Consider the following 24,064-nt stretch of genomic DNA (forward strand, 5'->3'; position numbering starts at 1 on the left):
TCAGTTTTCAGAAGTGAGTGCAGCTGCTGTTCGAACAGCAGCAGTTGTTAAGGAATTCATGCCCTTGATTAAACAAATCAGTTTTTCCGGAATACCATCGCCGCAAAGCACAATGAAAAGACGGCCTCGCTTAGGAGAGTCGAAAGCGGCTTTGAAGTCTACGAAGGCTAACTGGGTAGGCTTCGAGTGCCGCTGCCACATTTCATCTACTCTCCTGACAATGAACACCTGATCAATCGTAGGTCGACCAAGACGAAAGCCGACTTGTTCATCACGGGCGACCTCTTCGCGATGTTTGATAAGCCGATCCAGGATGATCCGTTCGAAGACCTTGTACATTACATCCAGAAAAGATATTCCTTCTTGTGTTACGTGATTGATAACTTCTTGTGGGGCGAAATTAAGTAGCGTGTGTCCACGAATCCGGTACCCTCTCGTCAATCCATATCGAATAGATGATCTTCATCATCTCACGAATCCCAGAACAAGGAAAGTTTTATGCCGCATACCGCTAACCGCATCGTCTTTATATTATACCGCTAACTGCATCGTCTTTAACAGAATTTCCATTCTTCATTTCTCAGATACAAACAAGAACCTCCTGCACGGCCGGTGGGTCCTTGAGACTGCGGTGTGCGTTTGTCGTTCGACATGCTCGAGTTCAGGGACTGATGGCAATTGTCAATTCAGCAAGGTGTTGAAGTGTTCCCTCCAGATATGTATGGTTGTCTCACTGACAGCAGCTCCGTTTACAGTGTTTCGGACAGACAAACATCTCTTCATCTGGTTTAGCAAAGCATAAGCTTTTCTCGGAACCTTGTCCTCTCACGCCCTTTCAAACCCCTTCGCTCTTGGCGTCCATTCGTTCTCACGATCTCGCTGCAGTTGGCGGCGCAGCTTCCTTCTAAGGCAGTTCTCCTTGGTAGAATCACTATGCGCGGCATACAAGACTGTATGGCGATATAGTCTACGCAGATGCAAACACGAACGTCTTCCTCGGCACCAAAAGTTGTCAGAAGTCAAAAACCAGTTGGCGAAATTTCTTACTACATTTCTCGTCCTTCAGACCTGTCATATCAATCTTCGGTTGAGATTGAACTTCTCGACTTCCTTTCGAGCTTAAAGTTAGGGTTTCTGGAACCCTAATTTTAAGCTGAGAACAACTGGTGCACTATGGAAAACATAATACAAATACTATAACGATGTTCTCTTAGAAAATCTCTTTCTTAAATGATTCTTGCTCCTGAAGTTCTGTGTCAAATCACTCGGGAAGCAGAAGTTGAAGATAACAGTGAAGTCTGAACAACTGCTCTATTTTTCGACAGACACATGTATCTGCTTTGCTAGTAATAACAATAAAATAATAAAAGACCAATAGAAACAATCTGATACCTTTCCATCTCTTCGATTATTTCCATTAATGTCAACGATAGAAAATTTCAAAACAAACACATATTTTCTCTCTGTCGTTAGTGATCTTCTAAAAAGAGGAGGAGAAAACCTTCTCAGTCATATATTCACAGTTACAGATTCCCCTTGGGAGAACCTGCAAGCAAGATCAGATCCTCTATCCTGTGCTTGATTTTTTCTTCTGAAAAGAGTCTTCCATCATCTGACAATGTCTGTCAGCTCATTGACGTAAAATCCGTTGAGCAGCTGTCATCTGCACTTGAACTAGACTTGATGAATCTTTCCGGATAAATTCTTGACTCCAAAACTAGTTCATGCTGCTGAAGAGCAATTAGCACTATTCAGAAGCAACGGGACTGAATTTCCGAAGGCTTGTACAGCCGTGCAGGTTTCTTGTCGACCATCAATAACGTGATGCCGTCTGTTCATTAGCGCCAGCCGTCCAGCACCGACCAATCCATCGCCTAAGCCAACACAGCAGAAACATCACTCAGATCCTACGCACTGTCGATTGTGGGTTATTTGTTGGTCAGCTCATGTCATTCATTTGTACGGTGATTTATTAGTCGTGCTGCTGAACACATCAGTATACGGATTATATTGCTCTCATTTTTCCTTTTTCTTGTTTTTGGGCCATTTTTTCTACAGCCGCTGCCTCAGACTACATCCAAACTCGATTTTTTTTCATCCAAGAGCTTAATACATAATGGTTGAGATTTCTGAACTGAACCGAAAGTTATTTTTCAAGAGCGTAATGGGTTAGCTATCATATCTCTCTAACATTTGACTTGTTCTTATCTAATCAGAGATTCTTTAGTCTCAGCGAAAATTCTGAGAATTTCTAGCGTTGAAACGAAAAAAAGTGGAGGAAGATCCATCGTGGATTGTCAGGAAATGACCGAGGCCTCTCCGTGGGGATTCTTAAGAAAAGAAACAAACAAACAAACAACAAATAACTTAACAATAACCTAAACATAAACAAAAACTCTAGATAAACTTCATCAATATGAGCACTTAGTTCATGACACAATTACGTTAATTACATTATTAAAATTACATTAATTATTATTTAAAATTACGTGACAAAATTAGTGATACTTGAGCGGTCATCATGGGTTGCTATATACATTGTATGTATTATCGATATTGATCTTAGAGTTAACAAAAAAGAAAAACGAAAAATAAAACAATAAAAATTAAATTAGCTTACAAAACCGAGAAAAACTAGTTTGTAGAGGAGAAAATGCTCCTTCAAATAGCATGCTGCATAACGTTAACCTCATTTTCCTGCGCGCGAATCCAATGAAAAACTCCAATACTCAACGGATCAACATAAAAAATAACTTGGACACGCAGAATCTAATGTACACAGACCTTTCTCGGTCAACGTACTCGAAAGTGGTCTGAATTTACTTTCATTTTCCTAATTGTGCAATTTTTTAAATTACCAGGCAGGATTGAAATCACCTCTTTTATTTTAAGAGTAGAGAAAGCGAGAGAGAAGGAGGGATCCAATATGAATTACTGCCTTCATTTTATGAGTTAAAGTAACGTTCAGTTGGCTCGGCGCTCTCCGAAGAATCGGCTACCTGTGCTCATTTCTTTTATTTATCTTTTATTGGATATAACTTTGCAGCACTCAAATTTAGTAGCTTTCATTATTTTTTGAAGACAGGAGTAAATTCATGATTTTGTTTTGGGTTTTTGTCAGTAGTACACACAGTTGCAAGTACCACATCTAAGGATCGGAGGACCACTTCCAGATCTAGAAATCGTTGATTAGCAACGTGGGACTGATCAATTCAACCGACGAAGCAACGCTTTATGCACATCCAATGACAAAATGGGAGGCGTGTGATATTGCTAACTTGGATAACATAGAGGTGGAGAAAAATCGCTTATTTTAGAAAACGTTTTCAAAGGAAAAAATCATCAGAAATCCATCTTAGCCTTTCTTGTTTCGACATTCCTACTGGTTTTTTTTCTACTGGTGTAGAGAGTTGCTTCGTGGCATAAATTGATCACTCTGATGCTGGTCATCAATTTGACATCTGGATTCGTAGATTTGGTTTTCTTCGTGATGTCTGGAAATTACGTCCCAAACACTCTTCATTAACAGAGAAAACCAATCTACGAAAATCTTCGCGAACATTGTTTTTAAAAGGTTAACTTCACATTAGATACATATGGGTCCCGTGATTTCGCGTTAACCCAGTGTATTCTCTTTTTTTCAGACGGGAGTTTAAACTAGAGACATTGCACGGCTTGTTCATGTTACTGACGTCAGTTAGCCTTTTCACAAAAATGCTCCACTGTTTCTGATTTATGTCATCCAACACTTTTTTGTCCCCGGTGATGATGTGTTCCCTATCAGACCGTGGACCCGCCCATTCATTTATAAAGAATTGGTTGAGCGCTGCAGGAGAAAACCCGAAATTAATCGTTTTCGGGTTTTTTAGAATGATTTTTTTTGCGGACATAAATGAACACATTACAACTGTCAAATCAAAACTTCGTTCTTTGTGTGATGAATCTTTGAAAAATTCCTTTGTATTCAGCAAACGGCGAGAATTTCACCGAAACAAACTGAGAAACCTCTGAAACTCGAGAACAAACTAATATTAGCAACCGTTAGAACGTTAATTGAACATATGGCTGCAGGAAAAATAACTTTTAAAAAAGTGATTAGATATTGGTAAAAAACTAATCGATAATGATCAATGATGTATGACGTTTGGAATGTTGGACGAATGTTCAGTTAGTCAAAATTGCTGCACATATTTTCACTGATCTATCGCTTGGTTTTTTTTTTTTAAAAAGTCAAGGTTCACATTCACCCACTGAACAAAAATCATGGGACGGAAACATTATTGATTAGCTGGCTAGATGTACAACATTTTTTTTACATCCTTTGAATGATTTACAGGTTAAGAATATCTAATTTTGGCTACACTTTTCTTTTTGCAGCACTTTATGAATGGGAAATGCATTTACCCATATTTTAAAACTCTAAAACACTCGCTCAACGAAAGCTATTTCCTTGGAAATGTCGTTAAAAGCCCGTTCGTGCTGCCAACATGCCTCGTGATCTTAGTTAATGCAACCTGCTTGAAAATAACCATCTAATTAGACGTGTGTAATGATTTTACGACATTACGACTCCTCAGAACGATTGTAAATAGGAAAATGTCGACCAGGATCGAGCAGGTCTCCTGAAAAATATTTGGGTAGCTTTAGCTTAGATGCTTACAATACAATAAATGAAACTACCCGGCATTGTTTTCCTTAGGTTGTGAAGAACGTTACGTTTTCACAAATAATTGCGGTGGTTTTTACGTGCACAAGTAAATGCTACTGAGGACGTATGTACTAATAAATGTTCTTATTTTGCGCCTGGAAGAGATCAAAAATACAGAATATTCCCTGGGATGTCCGAGGACAAAGTTGTGAGTCGATCGATAACGGTATTAGTACCTAACCCTACTCTATCTAAACCCTTCGTTAATTCTATTTTTCATCCACTCATCTGCCACCTAATTCATCATTTTATTATCCTGGTCACCAATGCACCGCTGTTCCATGGTTCACTTGACCTCTTGTTTTTCATTTATTCTTCCATTCATTCATTTCATCCGTTTTCTTCTTAATTCATCCATTTGTGGTCTTTCTTAACATTTCTTCACTCATCCATTTCTTCATGTACTACCGTATATCCAGAAAAATAGCTATGTACATATGTTTGTGTCTGTATGTGCATATAAATCGATTTGTTTGAATATCCGTGTTTTATTGATTTCATTCACTGATCGTTTGCAAGTCTGTTTGTTTGTCTGTGTGTGTATGTGTGCGTCCGCTACTGAATGAACCTATTACTGTTTTTTTTCCCGGACAACTCAAGGCTACCATAATTTCACTCACAGAATCAATGTTTTCCCAAATCAAACTCTGGATCAACCAATAATTCATGTAACAGCGGTGTTTCTCAGCCAACAAACAGCACAACTGCTCGTTCGGATACCAAATGTTCAGTTTACGACTTGAGTAAATGGTTTTCTGTGTGAATTTCGGCTGCTACGGAGTCTTTCACCGTAAGAATCCTAGATAAACAGCATTTTTTTTCAACATGTAAATAAACATAAAGAACATTAAGGGATTTCTGGAAGTTAACAAAGCAATTATGACGCGATATCTAGAAAAAAAAACGATAGCCGATCCGCTCTGATTTGCAATCCATCTGCCTTCCAGAACTCTTTTTTGTCTTAGCTCTCATTATGCTAATCTATTCCTGGTGTTGTGCTATTTGCTACGAAGAAATTTTCACATCTGTTTACTTTTCACACATATGATCAGTGGTTTTCGGAATTCTCAAATTTGTGCTTTTGACACAAAGAAAACTGCAAGGTAAATAAACGAATATCGGAGAGTCAGCCGATTTCTTTTCATTTTTTTCTATTTCAATTTTTTTCGACTTCAAAACGTCTACAACTTGTTGGTGATTCTATCCCTGTTTCTCATACTAAAAAGTAAATTTAAATGGTAATTTTGAAGTTAGTAGGTAAGATGTCCGTTCAAAAGTTCGGATATACAGAACAAAAGTAGCAATAGTAACATGGTTGTTGAGATGCAAATTACTGAAGCTCCTCGTTTAAAGGCATTCCACGATAATGATAATATTGGAATCTAACCACGAATAGGTAAGGATGTCGTTCCTGAGTAGTAATGACAAGATACTCCCATTCCAATCCACCTTAGTAGCCCAAGAAAAAGGCGTGTGAAATAGCCCTGATTGCACTAATGTCCTCAACGATGCAACTTATTACGGTGGTAGAACTATGACTATCCGGCCCGGATTTGCGATTGTGCAGGTTAGGAAGTTTCTGTCGCTTGTTTAAGTTACATGAGCCATATTGCGTACGCTGAATGACGACAGCATTGCTTGTTCTCTAGCGTAAGAAGTCGCGTCGTAGGGATGATCGGTGTAATTTTGACTGTTTCTCACGCACTTTTCTGGATAAGTGGACGTAATTGAGTGTGATAACGGTCATAATCGTAACCAACACTCTCACTCTTATCTATTCGTGGTAGGATTTAAACATCGTCACTTTCATGATGTCCTTTCCAACATCGTGGATACCGACGCCATTCGAAAGATTTTCTCAGGATAAAAGAAGCGTGAGGTCGCATTGTAATATGAGGATGATTTATGCTCGTATGGTTGCATGGTGAGAACTGCAAACTGAGCTCCTTTATTTCTATCTCTTGCCTTTGTTTCTCGAAAACATCTTCAGAAATTTCTCAGTAACGCAAAGGAAACATTTTTCCACTTCAATTATTTCTTTTTGATTGTAAAAGTGGTATGAGCAGGCTTTTACAATTTATTCAACAAACTTTCATTCACTTCACTGTTAATTTCATTCTTGACACTAAGAATTCACCTTTAAGCCTTTAAGATGGAAGAGAAAAAAGGATGAATGGGAGTCTGGGGTTTTTCTTTGTAGTCGACAGTAATTTTGCTGTTATGGTTTCAAATTATGTGATATTGCCCGTAAGTTCTTAACTGCTTTCTTAACTGCTTTCTTAACATTATTAGTTCTACTTACCAGTTACGTACGCAAGTACATTGTAAGTAATCATTTCCCCTCAATTTTCCTCAGACGGTGTCTTTGAGAACAGTTTTTTTCGCTGTATTTCTATCTTTCATATTGGGCATTGCTACATAATTTTTCATATTAAGTTGGTAGCTGTCAAAACTACAATGTTATGCAGTTTATGCTTTCTTAGTAACGACTCGTTCCTGGTCATGGTACCCTACAGTAACCCAATAAACCGTTGCCTCGTTGGTTTAGTCTAGGAGAATAGCGTTTTTCTGCAAAATCTTTCTGTTCCTGATCTTTGGGACTTACTCACTCACGGTAAAAAAATCCAGAACAATTTTAACCCTCTATTTTTCTATTGGCAAGCACTTTGTATGCATTTTACAAAGGAATACTACTATCCTGTTTTTCTTTAATGAAGGTTTGGCTGTGTCGGACTCACCAACGGAGGTGGACGTTGCTTACGGTGCTCTGCTCTTAGAATTAGCTCCTTATTCTTAATACAGACGTATAATTTCTGTGAACATCCATCTCTCCGGGAAACGTTTAGGATTTTCCATTAAATTTCTGCAAATGGTCCTGATATACTTGTGCACCCAACGTGAGTGTAAAATTAGATTAAAATGCGACAGAAATTTCTTCTCATCGCTGTTTTTAGATTTGCTGAAACTCATATTCTTGTACGTGTAGTGAATTTCTGCCGATCCAATGCGCTAAATTGTAAATATATTCCGTTTGGAACCGATTTTGAATGATCATTTTTCACATCCACAAAAATCTCAGCGCATTTCACCAGTTGAAATGTTCTTTTTTTTCCGCAACAACTGACAACAAACCTCCACTCCGCCATTCACCTTTGATCTTTGGATTACGAGGATTCGACAACCGAATTTCGATTATTTTAAAACAGTGATTCGCTGGCTCGATTAACCGCAAGTTCACATCCGCTCATCCCGACTTACGGATGCGTGTTGTAATCACCGGCATACGTATGTCAACGTCCGAAACGTCAAAAATCTGACAATAGAGCACGTTTTCTGGCACGCAGCTGTTAGCGATACACAGTCACGAATTAGACATACGAAAAACTCGCAACCCTATGACATTTTGCTGGGAAAAAACGAAAAAAAAACTCTGTCTATAGTAAGGTAACGCGATACAGCAGCATAACGGATTCAGTTACAGGCAGTTGAAAAAATGCCCTCAAGCAACTGATGCCTGATTTCTTCATACCACAAGTGCTTTCGGGAAAGTTTTCTTCACAGAACTTTTCTAATTTCATACTTTTCGTTAGTTTAGCTTTTGTTTTTGTGGAAACCGAATCCATCCTCTTTTTTATAAGATTTTTTGTAATTAAAAAATTATGCTCTATAACTCTATTTTACCGTTTACCATGATGAGTAATAGTGAGATGTATCAGGCCCAATTTTTTTATCTGCTATTTATTTTTTTACAACTTTCAACTTTTCTCTCTCCTTTTTGAATTTTAAAAATGTTTTCTGCATTCATCATAACTCTGTAAAAATCCAAAAAAAATTATCGGTTATTTATTAGTCCACCGACATTAATTCCACTGACATCCTATATGTTTTTTTTCAAAATTAAATTTGGAAAATGCTATGTTTGGATAAACTGAAAAGAAAATGTTGTAAATAAAGTGACTTTTTCAGCTGAATGCGCAAGAAAAGGCGTTTCTACTAAAATGAGTAAATAAAGTACACAAGGGTATCTTCAATCTACTTTATCCTACATTAGTTTCCTCAACTGTCCCTTGTGGGTAGGATTGGAGAATTCGACCGGAAATGACAGACATATATACTTTTATGTTATATTTGTACTTGTATTTGGCGTGTATGTTATTTGTTATTTATTTTGTTATTTTTATTGTATGTATATGTACGTCACATTTATTAATTGTCATATCTTTTTTGAAAAACAATAAACCACACATAAGTGGACAAGGAAAGAAAATTTAATTCAATTTCTTCTTCTTTTTTATTATAAAAAGTGGCCGTCAAAGTCTCAAATAGAGAAAGTGCGGATCACGGATACAGTGTGAAAATCAATATTGAATTTCTTATTTTATTTGGTCCCTCTTCACAGCTTATTTGGGACGCTTAACGAGCGACAAGCGCATGATAATTGTGATAACAGACGCGCTTGTAAGCGATCGGGACCAGTTCTCGTTCCTTGGTTTGAGCCATATTTGTTTAAATATGTTTGCACTTTGAACTAATACATTTCTTAATAATATTTTTTTTGACTTTTTTTCAACGTAGTAGGCCTCTGTTCTGGAAATACTCTTTTAATTACACCCATACGGATTTTGTTGTTAATCCTAAATTTTTGTGTTCTTCACTTGCCTTCTCGTACTACTTCTTCACACCTATTACAGTAATAAGTTTCTTCTTCGAGATTTTTCTTTTTACAGCAGTGGACGTCCGCTCCTGTGCGAAGAACAAAGAAGGATTTCTTATAGATGACTAGTTTTTTCAAAAAACTTGTCGATAGTCGGCATCGCTCAAATTCGCCTCAAAAACAGGTACCCTCTACTAATTGATGTTATCGATTTCTGTGGAATGATTGTATTGATTTTTCTCTTAGCGCCCCCAGTACTCGACTCGCTACATTTATGGATCACCGTCGCAAGACAATCATTATTCGACAGCACAAAGAAGTAACGACTATGTTTCTAATGATTATGTAAGTGATTTGTACTAATCGATAAACTTAAATCTGCTTTTTTCTGGAAACATCGCCAAGCATTTTTGTTTTAAATGTTATAGAATGAGGTTTGTAGCTGAAAACGTTTCTGAAGGCCTGACGTTTTGGAGCTTTTGCGGTCGTCAGAAGTCTAAGAATATGTTTGCTAATAGAGCGTAAATCGTTTCAACACGTTGCGCTGCTTGTTCGACACCCATGCAAGGATCTGTCAATCTAAACCTCCGTGATTATGTGACTTACGGTTACGGCACCCCTCAGATGATTTTTTGCAATTTTTCCTGTATTCAGCAATGAGAAATGCACGGTGCTAGTACTAACACGTTGTTAGTAAATCCTCTCAAAATCTCCTGTTTTCACTACCTTGAACTAAATACTGTTCAAGGATGAATTTCTAGGAAGAAAAGGGAACGAGGATGAACATTGGAAACAATTGAAAGTAGATTTTTTATGCTGCAGTGTCTTTGGGCGAGTGTAGTGTAGCGGTTAGAGGCTCCGCTTCCTGCCCAATCGATCGGAGGTTCGAATCCGCCCCAGTGCTCACCAAGCCTTTCATCCCTCCGAGGTCGATAAATTGGTACCAGACTTGTCTGGGAGGATAAAAACACCGACTTGTCACATCGGTCGGCTAGTCACCGAAAGTCATTGTATAGGCCAGTTACACGTTCGTAAACCTCGAACGATTTTGAATTGAAGTGAACGTGGTGGCGCTGGTCCCAAGCGGATTGAATAACGTCAGACACCTTATCCTTCATGGTGCTTTTATCTTGAACAGAGCCGGAATCAGAGTTCCGAAAAGTGCGAAGAAGCGAGAATGTCAGACAGTTAAAAGTAGTGTGCGACGAAATTGTCGACGTTGGGACGTCTCTCCACTTCAAAGATAGGTTAGAGATGTAGATAACGAGTAGGACGCGATCACTGTTTTCCCTACCTGCCCTGAAAGATGCCGTAGGAAAAAGCTCCGTCGATCGAATTTCCCTACGAGGCGCCTAATAACGCTCCCCATATCCGAACACAGGCATAGGTGCCGCATCTGCGAGCGGACAATCAATGTTGCCGACGCCGTCTTCCTCGCCTGGCAAACACAGGGCGTACGTGATACCCTTATTAGGTGCCCCGTAGGAAAATTCCATCGACAAATGCTTTTCCGCCGCTATTTTTCAAGACAATTAGAAGAAACTGAGCGGTGTCGCACTTATGCTCTGCTACACTCCTAACCCTATCTTTCCAGTGGACAGAGCAGAACATTGTCATCTTCGTGGTACTCTGCTTTTGATTAAGGTTGAATTCCCACATACCTATCTCAAGGTACAAGCACTAGTGGATAACCATAATTTTTAGCACAGTGGAAGATAAAAAAGTTCAAGTATTAGAGTGATACTAAGTCAAACTAGTCCTTGTGCAAAAAGTCATTGAATTCTAGAAGTTAGTAAATCCTAGAACTCCTAAAACTTTGTGATTTCAACGTTATTACAAGTGTTGCCCATGCTGTTTCACACAATCGGCATCGTCTTAGTCGAGTATGAACCGACGAATATTTTTTTTAATGTATGGAGCATGAGATTTGATGAAACTTCTCTACAGTTTCAGCGAATGACAAAAGTGAAGATGATCATTTGAACGATACTGTAGAGAAATCAGTAAGAGTGATACCTATATCTAAATCTCTTTCGATAGACAGATGAAGAATAAGCATATCAAGTGTAAGTTCTTTTAGCAGAGTTTTTACCTTTAGAATAGAATTTTATTTAATGCATGCTCTTATCCGAGAGGAGAAATTGTAGAAGATCTTAGGTGAAATAACGTATATGTAGTGATTTAATAAGGTTAAACATGGCTTTTATGCTTAAATTTCTTGGCTTCAGACGCTAAAGTATGGACATAATCCAACAAATAAACACATTCTCATTTCTGGAATCTGCTCAATATATCGATTTCAGTCGAATCTTCCACCAGTCTGCTATCTGCCGCTACCACCATCGCCAATCGCTCAACGTCAAAACGAATCACGTCAGAGCAACCAATCGAATGTGAGCTGATTTTTTACTAATTTCCTGTTTAAATTAAATTGTTTGCGACAATTGTTCACTATCGGATTGTCATGTGTGGTGCTTCTTCTCCGTCATTGCAATTACTAAGAACGAACAGTTTTTCATGGGAAATAGGTTTTAAGTGATGGATCAGTCGTCTTCAGTGAGTGGTCGTTGCTCTAGTGTTCTCTCCGCCACTTTCTCAGCTTGCATGTGCTATCCTATTTATAATACAACTTTGAAGTGAATGCGAAACCCTTGGTCTGATGCCTGATTACAGTACCAAGCCTGGAATAAGTTGGATAATTTCCCAGTGACCATTTTGTTTGTAAGATTTTTCCATCTTTGGACATAATTTCTTTGAACGCCAACGCTGGATGAGTCAAAAGTACTGAAAGTTTTTAGTAGTTACAGTGGTCACTACGGTGCTGGATTGCTCGTAATCACAGAAAATTTTCCCAGAAAGTTGAAAAAACCGCCACCCATTGATAGGATGATAGTGGGAACACTTTTTAATACTTATTGCTTGGTTTATAGCCCATTTAGAGTTTAAATTGTAAAAAGAGAATAACAATGCTTGTTTTGAAATAATGTAGAAGTCAATTTCATCCGATACTGACAGTACCGCGCATGTGAAATTACAAGAGTAATTCGTCCCTCGATCTAAAATTATGGTAAGCGGCCGAGATAGTGTGTAAATACATCGAACACATAAAATAAACGTGATACACACCACCTCTCATCTCCCTCCTATCTCATCCGCTGACGGCTCTCATTAATCGTCGAGGTGTGAGTGATGCACACCTGAGCAACCTTGGACATCTGGCCAAGCTATTGTTCATTTTTTTTCAGTGTATGACAGAAAAAGCGCATGATATGCAAAATTCTCTAAGGACTATAAGATTGATCAGTAGCATTAGCATCACAGTCCACAGCCGAATCTTTGACTATCGACTGTAATTTCCTCTTTTTATTCGTCGACATCTCCTTCGGCACTCGATTTCAACTCGTTTTATTTTCATTATGAACTCTTAAGTTCTCATAAAGGTTTCTGTTTTTCATTTCTGCTTCCACAAAAAAAAGACGTCCGTAATTTGAGGTTATTCGATCAGTACTCTTAACATTTATTTTTTGTAGCCAACCACTTAAACCTTTCAGATTTTAAAGATGCGCTAACAATTGGCTGAAAACGAAAAATACAAATTATCAGGGAAATTATTGCCTCAAAAACTGTTTACCACTGTTATTTCTTATTATTCTTATTGTCGTACATTAATTACATTACATTCACCCTGCGCCTCGTAAGAAACTCCAATTATATCTCATAATATTTCTCAAATGTTATCTCAGAGCTATAGTCCTATGCACCTCGCATGTCTTTTTACATTGACTATCAGATTTCGATTTATATCGACCTTCATATTAATTGCGACGGTCCACTTAGCGCATATGTTTCTTTTTGCAGCTAAAGCACCTAAAGTCCATAGTTACCGGGTCTGTGGTATATTTATGATATTATTATTATTCACGACATTATCACGTTTTTTTTGTTATCGAACATCTCTGGCAGCAATAGCTAATTTTATTTCAACGTTCGGACTGTAAAATTTCCTGAAAAATTATTAAAGTATTTTGTACTTTTCTCTACAGATTGTTCATATCATTAGTCTGATCTACCACCGTAGTAAAATTATCCGTGGACCAATTTGTTTTTTAAATGATTCAGTACATGGTGAAATATAGTAGTCAGATAAATTTGATTTCCAAGTGCGTAGATTAAAATCGATTGGGGATCTTTCACTTTCGAGGTATCCAGAACAGTGTTCGTCGCTACAGCCTGTGCCAGTGTTTTATTCCAACACCACAGTGAAGCAAATCTGTGTGTGTCTGCACATCAACTTTGTGATATGTATGTCACATAAACAATCAATCATCATTCAGACGTCAATCGTTTGAGTGCGTGCAGTTAATGACACCTTTCAACGTTTGGATACGGTACACAGGCACACCTGTGCGGATTCTCAACATACCAGTTTTCTTGTCTGTTTTACCGCTCATGATAAAACTACCCAAAACTACTTTTTATTCGTCGCAATGCAAATTGGGACAAACCTTGCGGAACCGACGGCTGCACTGGTGGTCCCCGGTGCAGCCATTTCCGGGTAGGATTTTCGGAATCCGGAGCTCTAAAAAAGAAAGGCAAGGGGGCTTGAGTAGCCGCTGTCCTATTCCCAACAAGTATTTAGATACAGTAATTACTCAATAATATTAATAGTAATAATGATAACAATAATAATAATGGTAATTAATTAATAATAGTAATAATAATAGTATTAGGCTGGTTACTAATTTCTATTGCGAGATTTAGAGATTTCGATCTAGGAATTTATTTAGTTGATTTGTTAGCCCAAAACTCTAGATTAGTCCATCCTAAGTTTTTCATATTCTGTCACTACGCTCCCCTTTGAGGTAATGTTTCTGGCTGGGCCATTCCTCCATCACGTGATGGCAGTCCCAACACCTCGACCGGAGTCCAAGAAGATCATCTTGTGTTGCTCGCGAGCCATTCGTTGGGACCCACTGCCATATGGTTCTACTACCAGTGCTGAGAAGTACTGCGAGCAGTTGGTCCGGGTAACTGCAAAGGTTAGAGGGATGCAGAGGAAAACCTTCTTCCTGGATAACGATGACGCAGGCCCATATGTCGTCACGATGTTGGCTAAGATGATGCTGCGCTGTCTCGGCTCGACCATCCGCTATAAGTACACAGTCCGCACATTGTCCCACCTGATCACCCTGACCACCACTTGCTCTGATCCTTGGGTCATCTCCTGGAAGGATGCTACTCAGTTGATGAGGACGAGCTCAAGTCGAAGCTTCAGTCATTCTTTGATTTTTTCTACAAGCAGGCTGGCTGCACCTTGGCAATATGTCGTCGATGCCGATAGTGGATACGTCTGTGATTGAAAAGAAATCAGTTGCCAGCCTAATGATATGTAATAGTAATAATAATAATAATAATAATAATAATAATAATAATAATAATAATAATAATAATAATAATAATAATAATAATAATAATAATAATAATAATAATAATAGCGTATAATAATAATGTAATAATATGTACAATAGTAATAATGTAGTAATAATATCGTTAGTTAAGATGTAGATGCATACACCCGAACACGTGCGCGGAATGGGCTAATTTTGTTTTATTTTTCTGGGAAGACTTCGGTAAATAGACTATTATTCCACTTGTTGTACTGCTATTATTTATTTATTTCTTTATTTTTTTTTTTATTTTTATTTATTTAGTCATTTTAACATGAATACACAAACGTCACGATAATTCCACATGTGCGCATTGATTTTATCGATTTCTCCCATGAAAACGACTGGACTACGATGAACCAAAGGGTTTGTAGGTGGATATATGTAATGTTGAAACCAAAATATTCTTCTTTTGTACAGTAATGGAATAACATCAACTCGAAGATCAAATATGAAGATGTCCTTAAATTCGCAAGCGCTTCACGGCAATATGTAAAATCTCTGCCGTTTATGGATAACGATCTTTCCTGATCAAATCATTACGTACTTCAGTATTCCATTAATTTCTCCTTTGTTCTCACTTAAAAACGCGAGAGATCACGTGAGGTCCATCGTTAGCCCTGGTATAATGGTTAAGTTAGGATGACCCTTGTACAGTACTCCTCCTTTTGAGAAACTTTATCCAACCAATTTGTCTCCGAATCCACTACTCGAGTCCTGAAACGGAAATGAGGTTACATTTTAAGAATAAACAAAAAAAAAATGCTTCTTGGAAAATTTATCAGTTTATAATTATTGCACTTTGTTTACACTATCCGTTATGTCACACAAAGGTGATTCTTCTCTGGAAGATGAAGTTGCTCCCCTCTTCCCTTAATTGTTGCGTCTCACTTAGAAAATTTTGTAAATTCTGACTCTAAATTTTGACTAATGATAGGAGAGACATAGATCATACCTGATCTAACAATAAGAAATGTACTCTGTTACCCTCAAATAAATAGAAAATCGATAAGCTCAATGCTGCTCGTGGATAATTTATTATAATCGATTAGCACTTCCAGTCGCTACCGCGTGCAAATTTTTTGGAAAATCTTTCTTTTTCGTTCTTCGTGTCATCATTTATGATGCTGAGGTGCAGTACATACGTTTTTTTTTCCAATTTTAATGTTGAGGATAAGATTTTTAAAAAATAACAATTAAGAATTACCGTTGAGAACTTCATAAATAGTCCAAATATGTCAATGAATTTGTGTCTGAGAGTTATTTACAAACTCCACCATTCATCCGTTCATTCACTCACATTCATTTCATTTACTCATTCATTCATCGATCATCATTCGTCCATAAATTGAGGTAGTCACCAAACAGCGAGGCAATATGTTTAGTTGAATGATTAAGTATTTTGAATAAACGAAGTTACAGCAGATTGTGATATCGATTAATTCAAAATCATATCAAACCTACAATTACTACTGGAAAGTGCGCGATTTTTTCTTTTCAGATTAACATTTGCAATTTTCCTGGAACGTGATCTTGGAAAGATTACAGTTGCTTTCGAAGAAGAAAAAAACATTTAAAAAGTAGGCAGCTTTAGAGAAAATAGCGGATGATAGGCAATAAATTTTCGGCCATGTCGTCATCGAAACACTTGTTACGCGGCTACGAAGCATGAATCCATGAATTTCTTAGGTCAGCCAGGATTGTTTTGTGCCCATCATCGTTGTCGTAATCGTTGTCATTGACTTGGTAAATTTTAACTATGGGATCGTATACCCGTAAAGTTTCGTGGATCAATCAGCTTATTGGACTGACTAGCCCTAATCAATTAGTCGGCCCTGATCAATCGATGAACTTCGATGGAAGAGAGGGGAATCTACTCATTTGATTTTTATTACATTTGCTTCAATGCGGCTGCAAAAATGTCCGATGCTTAGTTATAGAATTATTCTACCATCGAGTGAAAATTCAAGCTTTCACCCCGCTATAGTTATGGTCCTGCAGAGAAAAGTGGATGAAATTTTCTGGAGACCGCACCAACAGAATTGCTTCTCACAACGTCGTTCGCATCACTTTCCGTCAACTGAAATTCGTCCCCTATTTTCATGCGACTCACAATTCCAGGATTCTGTTGGCATCCATTCATGGAATACTGAACGCTCCGAACCGTTTCTTGCACGATCCGAGCCATGGCGTGAAGAGAACATGCTGAGAACGTCACGTGAACGCACTACGGATACCCCACATCACTATTACCTGCCGAAGGATCACAATTCAAATTTCGACGAACCCTCATTGTTTGAGGGTCCCAGTATGAACGGTGGAGTTCATCGAACCCGCTCGCATTCGCCTAGGAAGGAGCGACGGAAATTCGAAGAAAAAGTGTCTAGGTGAGTTTTTTTTTTCTGAGCAGAAGTCACAGTTAGCAGCAATATTTTGATAAGCTTTTTATTTGGTGGTCAACTGTTCTACCCGGATTGGATCGGGGCCAAATCTTGGGAACAAATCTCTTAACTCTTTGCTCGACACGTTACCTTCACATAGCATCGGGATTATTTATTTATTTACTTTATTATGATCATTATTTATTTATTCTATAATTTGATGTTATATATTACTATATCGTTATCTATACATTTATTTTATTATTTTTATCATTTATTTTCTCATTATTTTACTATTTTGACTTGACCATGATTATTCAAAGGTGTGATGGTGGTAGAATATGTGCAGTTGAAGTCGACAGTTTTTTTCTGCTCGTCATAATCCTTAAAGAAATAATCGAAGTGGAATTGCTACAATCCAGAATTTACTGTTTTCAAATTTTGTATGAAACTGGAACTTAAACTTTAAGAGAGCAAATTTTGTTGAAAAGCTAAACGCTACTATCTCACATGGAAATCAATAACAAAAGTTTACAGCAGGTCAAAATCACCGCAAAAACGGCGTACCGTGAACAACTCATTCGACTACCTCAACAGCCAATGCCATCTGGAAGGATGCTCTGCTAGCATTGTGGTTCAAGTAGGTTCCTAGTTCATCCGGTGTTAACGATAACACTCGTTAATTTCTCGGTCGTTCCACTGTCAGAGTGATAGGGATTTTCTGAAAATTCTGAAGGATTGAACTAAGCTCTATATCTGCATTTTACGTCAAAGCTGGATTTTTTTTTCCACAAAAAAGCGAGTGAGGTTGACTGACGGTGTGGGTAAAATGCATTCACTTTTGACCAGTGATAATTCGATCACTGCAGTATTAACTGGCTTATTTCATAGAAATTCCAAGCTAGCGTTCATTCTTTTAAGAGACTAAAGTTAACTTCTTTTCTATATTTTAGAACTAAGGAATGTTTTCTGAAGTAGGACAAACCCGTCTATCTTCGCATATGACTTTAATTCCGTATTTCTTATTTGTTAATCCTTCACTGCATACAATTACATATACTCTTAGTTCTCTTTTTACTCATTTACTTAGTTGGACACGGGACGGGTGTAGTGTAGCGGTTAGAGGTTTCGCTTCCTGCACGATCGATTGGAGGTTCGAATCTGCTCTTGTGCTCACCAAGCCTTTCATCGCTCCGGGACCCATAAATTGGTACAGACTTGTCTGGGAGGATAAAAACGCTGACCTCACACATCGGCCAGTCCTGCAAGTCATTTTCTGGGCCAGTTACACGTTCGTAAACCTCAAATGATTCTGAATTGAAGTGAACGTGGGGGCGCATCCCAAGCGGATTGATTAACGCAAGAGACTTTATCCCTTATCTTTCACTAAGTTGGATTGTTTCCTTAATGTCACAACACTTTCAGAACACTCGCTTTTTGCTCTGCCGACATCAATTATGTCATGCCTCTGACTATTTTAAGAATTTGTTTTTGACGCACAGAAATCACGAAGATATTGATGTGAGTTTAAATCTATATTCATTCTATTCTATTTATTTTGCTACATCATTGTTCATTTCGAATTGTGAGATTTATTCCTTTCTTCAAACATAAATTTGGCTTTAAACAGTTTCCTCCTTGATTAAACAAACGAAAAAACATTCAAACGGTTTCCTTCCTTGATTTTTCGTTCATTAACCCTTTGATGACAGCGCGACTTGACGGTGAGCAGCATTCTTTTCAACGGTTTTTCCCTTGATTTCCTTAAAAAGTTTTTTTAAAAGTTTTTTTGTAGTTATTGAGTTCATCATCACTTATTATCATTGGCCTGGCCCCAACTACTGAAAAAAGGAAGGCGCTGCCATCCATGGGTTTAGAATGTTACCAACATTCGTAGCAGTGTGGCCTCAAACACTTGCCCTCTTAGCGGCTGCAGACTCTGCTAGCAGCCTGAATACACACATGTCGTTATATAGTCACATTTTGTTAAACGGCGAGAACTGGTCCCCGCTCTTATTAACTGCCACAAACCGCCTGGACGGGGCTCGAATCTCGCCACCTCTCTATTCCACAAAAGTACACATTTTGATAAGTAGTACCGAAGTACTCATGAAGCTTGCAGCATTTTATTTCGTTCTTAAGATAGTAAAGAATAAGCGTTACACACTATAACACTGCAATATAATTTAAATAAATTACTGATAGCTTTTTCATTACTTTATAAGCAGTGGGACTTTATAAAAAGAAAAACCAGTAAACATAGCAAGTGTAAAATTGCTTATCGTGTATTTATGATATAATTCTATTTTATATTTTATTTAACAGATAGCTGTGTCTGGAATTACGAGTCCATCGCCTGCAACACAGTTCCGATGGTTCGTCGAAAGTTGCATTCCATGCCCAGCACTGCGGGACATAACCGGTTCGTTTAACCACGGACTACGTTCTCGATTACTGCTCACTCCATATCTTAGGGGGCGGTCCATTTGCTGGTTTGTGATTGGCCAATAGGGCACATCACTCAGTAATTTTGTTAAAGCTTTCTAAATAGAGCAGTTCAGTTCAAGTTCATTGAGTTCAATTTTAATCTGTTTCTGCGTTTAATTAGCTGTAGCAACTTTTTTCTCCATTTCCATTACTGATTTATTGCTTCTAAGATGATACTTTGGAAACTTGCATGCGCCTCGCTCGACGGTTTCAAGCGAATGGTCTGGTCGTGCGATGTTCCAAATTTATAATAGAAAATGTGAGTTTGTCGAGTAAGAACGGATTTTTGAAAAAAAAAAACTAAAACTGGGCAAATGGCCAATCTCGATTTTTTGAAATTTTTTTTCTGCAGGTATACAATCATCAGCCCATTGTAGCGTTGTGCTGGTTGAACTGGTGCCTCAAACATCGATTTGATGAGCAGGTTTGGTTTTTTTTTGCGTCCTGGAAATAAATGTCACTTATTTAGGAAATTTATCTTTCTCAAATCCGACGTAGCCACTAGATTGGTAGAATTTGGTATTAGACAGCATATTAGAGCACAATATTCAACCTAGTTGTAATATATGGGGAGGGAGGGTCCAAACGTATGAGGCTCGGTGCAGTTACGTAAGCGATTGCGTTCGAAGCGGCGCGGAGCAGCTCGAGATTTGGATCGAGGAGGGACCATCGCGAACTGCAACGAAGAGTGAAGATATCAGGACTCCTCCGTCGATCCTAACCTCTACTGCAGCGCTTAAGTACATGTGCCGTACCTCATGTCGTTTTGAACCGACTATGTCAGCTATGGCAGTCTGTTTCATACGTCTCTTTACAAAATCATCCAGCTTATCATCCTATCATCCAATAAATATTGGTCACCAGATATTTCATTCGTTTTGGAAAATTAGGAGACGTTTTTTGTTGCATGACCAAAATTGATGACCAAATTGAGATTGTAGTGTTTCTATACTCATTGTCGAAATGGATTGCAGTGAAATTTGTGGGGATTCCGTTTATTTTCTGACTTCTGTTTGTTTCATGTGTTCAGCACCCTGATTCAGGTTCAATCTGCTTGCTTGCCAGTAGTTGCCCGACTTTCATTGGCCAGCCTTGAACAACATCGTCACATGATGAGCGAACGAGTATTTGCCAATATCTTAGCGGCTAAGTTGAGAGGTTGCTATGAAAAGGTGAGTTATCTCAGCTCGAGGTTACACTAGACCGCAGAACTTACTGTATCAGCGTGAATACGATACGTCCTCGGCGGGCATTGGTAACGCCTCCATCAATCGATGGAACGACAATCGATAGCGCGAATTTTCCTACTTTTTGACAGCTTTACCCTTTTCATAAAGTTGTGAAACGTAATTGTGCGTAATTAAGATAAATTTGAAATGTATTCATGTCAAAATCCTTCCTCTTCCTAAGCATCGCTGCCTCAGCATCCACGAATTTGAAAAGAGGGTACCACTGCCCCACTTCCACTAAGGACCTAACACACCACTTCGACACGATATAATCGGCGACGACTGCATAGGCGTTGCTGAATCTCCTCCCAAGCAGCATATGTCGCGGCGTCCCATGCGCAATTTCTGAGACGTGTCCTCATCATTGTCATTCTAGGCGGTTCATGTCTTTCGAACAATTCATCAAATGGATCACTTCTCCGTGGATGTTGACCGATGTCCACGATGTGGCCGAACTAAAGAAAACATGCGAGTAAAGGTCAACGCCGACCCTTGCAGGTGAGAAACAGTTATTTCTGTTGGCGGAGGTTAATGTTAATTAATAGATCCAGGACCTTTGGGGTATGCTGGATTCGTAGTCCAAATTCTTCTTGACTGCGATTCTCCAAATGATAACTAAGCCAGGAGTAGGTGTAGCACAGTCTGTAAAACTTTCGGCTGGGAGTGTATGATTCGATCTGGCCAATGGTTCGAAAACGCCTTAGTATCAAGCAATTCTTTCATGTCTTGGTGTCAAGAAGTTGGCACAAAAAAAGAAAGAAAAGAAGACGAAAAAAAAGAAAAGAGGAGAAAAAGACTGACTTGACTACATCATAAGATCATCTTTTTCCGCTTTTTTACGTTCATAAATCTCAAGTGATTTTGAATTGAAGCTGAACGCGTAGGTGCACCTCCGCAGGGATTGATCGCTGCATTGTTCTACTTTCCTTCTTGCAGAGTGAAGCAGCTACCAGAGAAGAGATCTTTTAGTTGCTTTATTAAAGTTCTCGTCTACTCAATTTGATTTATTCTCGTCCGTATACTTCAAGGAAGTGTTCCAGAAAACAAATCGGTTGTGATCGATGTCATCGACAGGGATGTGAAATCGAAGAGAAAGCTGGAGAAGATCTACAGGTAAATTGTGGAGAACTGTTACATTTTCACCTCTTACTTCAACCAGATATTGTAGGATTTCGATGGATTTTAGGCTTTTTATCAATGTCCACATGCTCTGCTGCCATTGAACGATACCACAGACGAGTGTCACTGTCAAAGTCGAATGCTGGCTGTCCATTTAGGTGAATGTCCGAGATATCATCAGATTAATCAGCTATCCTAAATATGTATTTAACTACACAAATGGATCAAAACAATTCTGATTTGTGGAGTAATTTGTGCGGAATCACTGCAAAATTACTGATCCCTGGATCGTACGCTTAAAAGCAGCATTGCGCGAATTTGACGTGGTGAGGGAATCCAAGAGAAAAGCTAAAGATGGAGTTGTAGATTGCGAAATCAGGGGTAGTTGTGCTCAACTCTCCCTAATCCTCCTAAAATACGGCGTGGAAACCGCTTTATTTCCACCGAGAAAAGTTAGAACGCTCCTCTGTATGCACGTTCTGGTCCCCTCAGCAACCTATTCATAGGTTTCACTCGAATAAGCGGTCGAGGAGAACTCACTGGCTTTCGACCGCTGCGCAGCTGGATGCGGCGCGTGCTCAAGGGTGGCGCGTTGCAACTGGAATCGTCGTGAAAATCGGAGTCTTTGACGCCGTTTTTTTACAACGATAAGGGAGAGATGAGCGAAACCACCCCTGATTCCGCAATCTACGACCCTTTATTGCGTTTGTCCATCGGAAATCCATAACACGTCAGATTTATGGGGTTATCCCTGTAATCAAAGGCTTGTGGCAAAGTTCAGGCACATTCCCAACGTATGCGTAGGGATTTTGAAGAGCGCAACGTCGCCTCTGCATGCGCTTACGAGCAGTCAAGCTCCTCGCTCAAGAGCTACTAATTTTTTGTGACTATCTTCTTGAAACTGGCGATATGGAGACTTTTTGTGAACTTATGAGGGATTTCAGCTAGACAAATTGCTGCTCCAGATTGATTTCTGGATAGATCCATGTGAATGATTTCGGTAGATCTTATCATTTACTGCGTGCTGATTTTCATTTTTTTTTTCGAACTGAAATTTTTTTTCAACTTTCCAACGGATTTTCGTTACATCGTCGTTTGAAGAAAGTGTACAATTTCAGGATCCGCCTACCCTCCCAAACGACCAGAAGATATGACAGATCTCAAACCTTCCACTAGCTCCTATTCTCGAAGGAAAAAATAAATGACATTCTACTTAAAATTGATATTCGTATAAAGATTTTACTCTCTTCATACGTGTGGTTATCTTAGTATGTCATGAACGCTGAGGATACGAGAAGAAATCACGATCCCAGTCATTTCACAACTGTGTTTACGTTGGGAATATTTACGCGTCTTCATTCCATTACCATCAACGCTGTTTCTGGCTGTTGTCGCTCAGGGAATGGGATTCTGTATTTCCTGAACGAAACTGCCATTCTGATTGGATGAATAATTCCATTTGTGATGAAGATGAAACAGAAAATTCTTCACCAGGTAAGAATAAAGGTGAACGTGTCTAGGTTTAATCAATCCGCTCGGGACCAGCGCCACCACGTTCACATCAATTCAGAATCGCTTGGAGTTTACGAACGTGTAACTGTCCTATACAATGACTTGCGGGGGCTATCCGATGTGTCAAGTCAGTGTTTTCATACTCCCGGAGAAGTATGTTACCAATTTATCGACCCCGGAGGGACGTAAGGACTGTTGGGCACTAGAGCGGATTCGAACCTCGGATCGATTGTGCAGACAGCGGAACCTCTTACCGACTGCGCTACACCCGCCCGACCTACGATGTCCTTCAAAATTGTAATTTCCTTGATTTTAATATGTTGTAGTCACTCATTTCCTCATCTAGGTGACATTGTTGGTGTCGAGCTCAACGCTCAGCCAGGGGAAAACATCTACGCACCTAGGGAAGCTCGACCGGAAATATGGATTTTTGCTGCTTCTAGTAGACTTTTTTAAGCATTGATCTTCACCGTTTATGCACCTCAAAGGGTTTTTTTAAGCACAGAATGGATTCCTTATCGAGTCGC

At 38.8% G+C, this 24,064-nt stretch overlaps 2 protein-coding genes across 3 annotated transcripts; one reads left to right on the plus strand and one right to left on the minus strand.

Annotated features, from left to right (window-relative positions):
* RB195_015637 (uncharacterized protein) lies at positions 1 to 339 on the minus strand (the record flags this gene model as incomplete). The annotated part of the gene is made up of 1 exon (XM_064206440.1): positions 1 to 339. The coding sequence occupies one exon, from the start codon at positions 337 to 339 to the stop codon at positions 1 to 3; it is 339 nt and encodes a 112-aa protein (XP_064062321.1).
* A 9,144-nt stretch (positions 340 to 9,483) lies between these two features.
* On the plus strand, positions 9,484 to 23,226 carry RB195_015638 (uncharacterized protein; the record flags this gene model as incomplete). 2 transcript variants are annotated; one of them, XM_064206441.1, is made up of 14 exons in its annotated part: positions 9,484 to 9,546; positions 9,609 to 9,707; positions 11,666 to 11,755; positions 16,931 to 17,196; positions 17,728 to 17,830; positions 18,616 to 18,711; positions 19,516 to 19,612; positions 19,848 to 19,936; positions 20,030 to 20,101; positions 20,721 to 20,849; positions 21,283 to 21,404; positions 21,947 to 22,019; positions 22,093 to 22,183; positions 23,144 to 23,226. In XM_064206441.1, the coding sequence occupies 14 exons, from the start codon at positions 9,484 to 9,486 to the stop codon at positions 23,224 to 23,226; spliced, it is 1,473 nt and encodes a 490-aa protein (XP_064062322.1). The 2 variants fall into 2 exon arrangements, with proteins under 2 accessions (XP_064062322.1, XP_064062323.1); XM_064206442.1 differs by having other exon boundaries at positions 17,731 to 17,830.
* Positions 23,227 to 24,064: the final 838 nt, after the last annotated feature.

This window comes from Necator americanus, chromosome V (assembly GCF_031761385.1).
Source record: "Necator americanus strain Aroian chromosome V, whole genome shotgun sequence".
NCBI lineage: Eukaryota > Metazoa > Nematoda > Chromadorea > Rhabditida > Ancylostomatidae > Necator > Necator americanus.